The 6,551-nt window shown below is 37.2% G+C and overlaps 1 protein-coding gene across 1 annotated transcript; it reads left to right on the top strand.

Moving 5' to 3' along the window:
- Positions 1-1,782: 1,782 nt before the first annotated feature.
- On the top strand, positions 1,783-2,983 carry LOC109183152 (protein BIG GRAIN 1-like A). Its single transcript, XM_019333336.1, has 2 exons — positions 1,783-1,981; positions 2,012-2,983. The coding sequence occupies exons 1-2, from the start codon at positions 1,826-1,828 to the stop codon at positions 2,981-2,983; spliced, it is 1,128 nt and encodes a 375-aa protein (XP_019188881.1). The 5' UTR covers positions 1,783-1,825.
- The last annotated feature ends 3,568 nt before the right edge of the window (positions 2,984-6,551 follow it).

Raw genomic sequence — 6,551 nt, 5'->3', positions numbered from 1 at the left:
GTTCAGTGGTCTAATTGCACCTTTTTTTTTTCGTTCAGTGGTCTAATTGCATTTTCAGGCTACGTTCAGAGGTCAATTTGGACCTTATTCCTAAAAATTTAATGCTATGTGCGATTGAATCAGTTGGTCACATAGATGAAATTTGAGAAAAATGACTCGGGATCGAGTCTCATTAGGAGTAGCGTAAAAGTGATCTCTCAAAGTGAGAGAGCTCTTTGTGCATAGTAAGTAAATGTCTCGCCTTTATGTTTAGCTGAGTTACCATGATTATATCATCCCAGATGCTAGCCTTTATGTTTAGCTGAGTTACCTCTTAGAGTTGAAGATTCAACCTTTTGAGAACATTGATAAATGTTAAATGTGTTGTAATAATGGGCATTACTAAAATAAAGTGAATTTCAGTTTTAATCATCAATTATTCTGACAATGTAATATTTAATCTTACTCTTTTAATTTTCTCTTATTATATCATTGATTTCTATTTGCTTGTCACAATTAGTCACTGATCTAAATTTTTGTCATTTCATCGTTAATAAAGAGATCTAACATTTAATTTTATCATTCAAACCTCTTGCCTCTACTTGTAATTTATCTCCCTCTCTGGTAAAGAAATGACAAAATTTTTAAAAATAACTAATTATGGCAAGAAAATACAAATTAAAGATATAATGGTATAAAAAAAAAAATTAATGTGACAATATCACAGTCATGGGCGAGGCTGGGGGGAGGGGGTAATGGAGTAGTTGCCTCCCCCCACACCCTAGTCCCATTATATATATATATATATATATATATATATATATATATATATATATATATATGTGTGTGTGTGTGTGTGTGTGTGTGTGGGGGGGGGGGGGGGGGGTTGGTCTTTTCAGGTGTTTTTGCTTAGGTGTGTGGTTTTTCTTCTTAAGGTGCGTGGTTTTTGTGTTTAAGGTGCGTCAGTGTTGAAACTTAAGGTGCGTCAACCTAAAGTTTTAGGTGCGCAATTTTCCTTCTTAATGTGAGTTGTTTTCCTTCTTAATGTGCGTTACTTGTATGCTTAAGGTGTGTTAGTTGTAGAAACTTAAGGTGCACCCTTTTAAAACCTTAGGTGCGTGGTTTGTGTTCTTAAGGTGCTTTGTTTCTTTGCTTAATGTGCGTGATTTGTGTACTTAAGGTGCATGGGCCTAAAACTTTAGGTGCGTGATTTGTGTTATGTGACCTTGTTAAGACCCAAGGAAAGAATGAGCCAACTGGTTAGCTTGTTAAATGGGTAAAGAGAGTGTCAATTGCGTTATGGGTGTTTTGCCTTAGACACTAAGATCTGGCCGAGTCAGAATGTTGACCCGGTTAAGTTTGGAGAGCCTGTCACTATTCTTAGACTTTACTATGAAGGGGATCGACGCGATTCAAAGGGCACAACTGGTCGGGAGCTATTATCGTTTCCCTGATGAGTCTATGGTAGGGCGAAACTAGTTTGACACGTATGAGAATAAGACTGATTTGCGGGATATGAAGGGTCCCGGGATGCTGCACAGTTGTTATGTGTTGCGCCGGACTCTATAGCTGTGACAAAATGGTAGTGTTTGAAATTCAAAATTTAAAGGTGGAATAAAACAAGTGAAGTGAATGAAAATATGGCGTAGAACGAGGGGCAAAAATGGGAGCCAAATAATCAGGTGCCAAACTGGCAAATTAATTGGGATAAAATTGAGGGAGTTAGCATGCACGCGCATCTCCCTCCTTTATATAGCCCCCATCTCTCTCTCCTCTTCTTTCTCATTCACACTCCTTTCATTTCTTCTTCTTCTTCTCTTAGCATTTGAGACTTGAGAGAGAAATAATGTATAGCTGGGAGAGAGAAAAGTTGCAGAAAAAGCAGAGAACCCCTTCGTTTTCCACAACCCTCCTTGACGAAATCTATCGTTCCATTGATGGATTCGAGGAGAAACAGGCGGAGGAGGAGGATTTTGAGGTGCACAGAAGAAGACAAAGAAACTGCGCCACCAACAACCGGAGTAGCGGCGGCGGCGGCGGCCGACATGGTTGCCCGAAAGTGACGATCAAGAACGTTAGAATAGGCGACCACAATGTCGACGAGGACGAGGATGTCGTGAGTTTTAGGAGGGCTTGTTTGATAGAGAAGTGGATGGAACAGAAAGTTAGTGAGAAAGCAAAGGGGACCAAACCTCCGCTGCCGCCGTTAATGTCGGATTTCGACAGTGATCCTTTGTTCTTTAGCTCGAGTTCCTCGGATTCCAGCTCCGGTGTTCTCTCCTCATCGTCTTCCTTGTCGGACACGGAGTTCTTGGAGTCCACCCGGAAGTCGTCGGCGTCGATGAGAACCTCTTGTTTCAGTTCCTCCCGGCCCAAACCGGTCAGAACCACCGTCGAGAAATCCGAGAATTTGGTGAAGTCCAAATCCGCCGCCGTGAAGATGTACGCGAATCTGAAGAAGATGAAACAGCCCATCTCGCCGGGGGCTCGCCTCACCAACTTCCTCAACTCTCTGTTCGCCAACGGGAAGCCCAAACCCGCCGTTAAACCCTCGCCGGAAGACCCCAAGCCGCCGCCGCCGCAGCCGTCCACCTCGTCGTCGGCGGCGTCGCGGTCGTGTCTCAACAAAACTCCGAGGATGAACAATGGGGTGAAGAGGACTGTCCGATTCGACCCCGTCGGCGTCATCGTCGACGAAGACTGCCGACCCTGCGGCCACAAGCGCATATACGACCGAGATTACGCCGCCGGCAAGCCGGAATTTCAAGAAATCAAGAAAACCCAGGGCTTTCCCAGGGGCATTGCTCTCAGAGGCGGCTACCATCAATGGAAGAAGGATTTTTACGCCAAGGAAGAAGAGGAGGAGGATGATAAATTGAGCGATTGCAGCTCGGATTTATTCGAAATCGATCATCTCGCATCGTTCGCCGGGAACAGAAGATTCCGGGAAGAACTTCCGGTGTACGAGACTACTCAACTTCCGGCCACCGCCTTCATTCGTTAATCCCATCCTTAACTCCTAATCAACAATTACCAAAATCCATTTCTATTTTTATTTTATTTTATTTTCGTCTTTTCTATATATAGTCTTTTTGATGATTTTTTTATTCCACCCTTCTAACAGTTGTATATGCTTTTGATTAAATGTGCTTTGGAATTTTGATCTCTTTATCGGCTTCCGATTGTTCAAAAATGCCACCTATAGTATTTTTAGGTCCAAAAAAGTAACACAAGGCTAATACAAAGGAGCCCTTCATAAGAATGTTTATTTTTAATTTACTATTTCGAGTCTTGTAAATGAAACATCTAAAATTAAAAAATCTTTCATTAAGAAGACTGATTGTACTTATATTTTTCATATAAGTATTCCATCTCGGGGATATGATAGATCTGTTTGGTAGAACTTATAGCTTGTTTGGTAAAATAGGATGTTAAAATAATGAGTAGCTTATTTTGAAACACTACTCCAAATAATGTTTCAAAATAAGTTCTTGATTTTTCAACTTTTTTTTTTTAATTTTTATTAATTTACAAAAATATAGCATCTACCATTCATTAATCAAAATTCTAATATCTTAGTTTATCCTTTTTATGTCTTTTTACACTTATCAATTAATTATACAATTAATTTTATCAAACACTTTAATTTCAATTAGTTAACTTATTAGCTACTAGTTTTTCAGCTTTTAACTTTTCAGTTAGGCGCGCGGTGTACTAAATAGAACTTATATGCAAATTGTGATACTCAAGGAGTATATATTTCTGTCACGTACGTGTCCTTGATGAAATGTAAAGACAAAAAAAAGAAAATTAAAAAGAAAAAATTGGTTTGACTGGTAATTGTTTCTTTGATCATCCCGTCAAGAAGAGTGATATAAAATGAAAGTACGTGTAGAAATACTGGGTGAAGGTGAAGTAGATGTTGTTGGTGTTGCGAGCTGGATCAAAGAAAAGAAAAAAGTTAAGGGAAGATGGTGGGGCAAGATGAGAGATGGGGTTGATCCCCAAGAGGGATAGAGAGGGACAGGCATTTGACAGAAGAGAGGAAAAAGAGAAAGAAAAAAGAAGAGAAAGAAATGAAGATTCGATATTGAAATGAGAAGCAAAATGGAAGTTGTGATGGCAAAGAGAAAGGCAGATCTTCCCCCATGGGAATAGGGGAAAGTGAGAAGTTGTGGAGATAGAGAGAGCTTTAGTTTTATGCTTTATTATTATTTTTATTATTATTATTATTTTTTAATGTTTCCTTTGTATGTGGAATTGGAATTTTGGAACGTTGCTTCAAGTTGGTGTTTGTATCCCACATTACAAATCCCTAGGATCGGATCGGACCATAAAAAAGCAGCACTTGTTTGCCTCACTTGACATTTTGACAAAGATTCATGTCTCTACTCTCTACAAATCCTACCACCATCATTTTCTTACAAAACACATAACTTGTGACCTAAAAAAAAAATTGGAATGCCGACATTGTCATTAGTGAGATTCAATTTTTGTTTTGTGATAAATTTTATTTTTGTGACCAATTGAGCTGTTCAACCTGTATCTTGTTCGTTTTGGAAACACGTCTTCCTATTCCATCTTTTCTCGAATATCCTTTAACGGAAAAAATAGAGAAGCGAATACCCAAACCTAATTCACTCGTTGAATCTCTTTGCATCCATGGCTGAATGGTGAAACCGCCCAACCTATACAAGGGGCAAATTCGTAGGTTCGATTCCTACTGAATGTGTCGTCGAACGGAATAAGACGGCCAGAAGCGACGAGCAGTCGCGGTCGAAGCATGGCTCTGGGTGGTAGGCTATCAATAAGCTAGCTTGACTATAGCGAAGCTCTTACCAAGCGCAAAGGAAAGAGAAAGAATTTTACCCCCTTTGTCTCTCAAAATTAATTTCGTCTTCCATAAATTAGAATATTTCAAAAAATTGTCAATTTTTAAAAATACAATAAAAATCTTCTGCATTTGTTGTGAGAATAATATTTGCATTGCATTTATTTCAAAAATAAAAATAAAAATATACTCCACTATGTTCCATTTTGTTTGTCTAATTCACTTAACGAGGCTTGATTGTAATTATTTTTAATTCAATTTTCATAATATTAAGTTTAGTATTAGTATATAAAATTTATATATTTAGAAACTATATTAAAAGTACTATTAAACACAAAAAAAAAAATTAAAATTAAAAATATTTAAAAGTTACTAAAGAAAATAAGGAACGAAGAAAGAATTGGTTTGACCCATGAATAGTAAACATGACAGACAAAATGGGACAGAGAGAGTATCACTTAGTCAATACATTAAATGTAATCTCTTAAATTTGTATGTCCAATTACACATGACAATATATATATATATATATATATATATATATATATATATATATATATATATATATATATATATATATATATATATATATATATATATATATATATATATATAGAGGATGAAGGGGAATTAGGTTCAAGTGCGGTTGGTGCGTCTATGTGCGGTTGTGCAGTTAAATCTGAGCAATTGATCTTGCTTAAATCAACGTCCAGGATTACCAAAATTTATAAAAAAAAATGTGGTGGCAATTTGGTAATTTTTGCATCTAGGTCAAATTTAAGGTGCATGGTTTTTGTGCTTAAGGTGCGTGAGTTTTGTGCTTAAGGTGCGTGGGCTTTGTGCTTAAGGTGTGTGGGTTGTGTGCTTACAGTGAGTATTTGTTGAAACTTAAGGTGCGTGGGTTTCCTTCTTAAGGTGCGTGATTTTTGTGCTTAAGGTGCGCGGGTTTTGTACTTAAGGTGCGTGCGTTGTGTGTTACTGTGACTATTTGTTGAAACTTAAGGTGGGTGATTTTTATACTTAAGTTGCGTCAGTTGTGTGAAACTTAAGGTGATCGAGTCATTTTAAAATCTTAGGTGCGTGGTTTGTGTTCTTAAGGTGTTTTGTTGTGTGCTTAAGGTGTGTGATTTGTGTATTTAAGGTGAGTGGTTTGTGTTCTTAGGGTGCTTTGATTGTGCGCTTAAGGTGCATGGTGATTTGTGTTCTTAAGGTGCGTCAACCGCACGATTACATGGGAAGCCTAACCCGCACCTGAATCCTTCCCAGATGAAGGGTGTAATTATATATTTATAAAAAGCACTATAATGACATAAAATTTTCGGCAAATTATTGTATGGACCATGGTCCAGACAATGTTATGTGGACCATAACAAAAAGTACATTTTAATATACTAAATGTACATTATTTTTGTACTGAATGTACATTATAAAATATAATGTACACTCAGAACAAAAATAATGTATATCCCCTGTATACAATATACATTATTTTTATATTGAATTTACATTATTTTTGTACTGAATGCACATTATTTTATAGTAGACAAAATATGGTCCACACAACTTGTGTGGACCATATGGACCATGGTCCACACAATAATGATTGAATATTTTGTATACAAATAATGAGTTTTTTTTGGTTAAGTACTTCTTAAAAAAAAAACCAAATTCGGATAGGAGTACTTACTTGATTGTCTTTAAATAAAATTTTTGAATTTGAGCTTTTATGGATGGAGTAACA

This window comes from Ipomoea nil, unplaced genomic scaffold (assembly GCF_001879475.1).
Source record: "Ipomoea nil cultivar Tokyo-kokei standard unplaced genomic scaffold, Asagao_1.1 scaffold1101, whole genome shotgun sequence".
NCBI classification, from domain to species: Eukaryota; Viridiplantae; Streptophyta; class Magnoliopsida; order Solanales; family Convolvulaceae; genus Ipomoea; species Ipomoea nil.
Note: the sequence above shows the minus strand (reverse complement) of the source record. Positions and strands in the feature narration are given on the sequence as shown.

Bases quoted from the DNA above. Each gene is read 5' to 3' on its own strand.
- LOC109183152 (XM_019333336.1), top strand. From the start codon at position 1,826: ATGTATAGCTGGGAGAGAGAAAAGTTGCAGAAAAAGCAGAGAACCCCT. The intron at 1,982-2,011 runs TGCGCCACCAAC...AGTAGCGGCGGC, and splicing joins ACAGAAGAAGACAAAGAAAC to GGCGGCGGCCGACATGGTTG.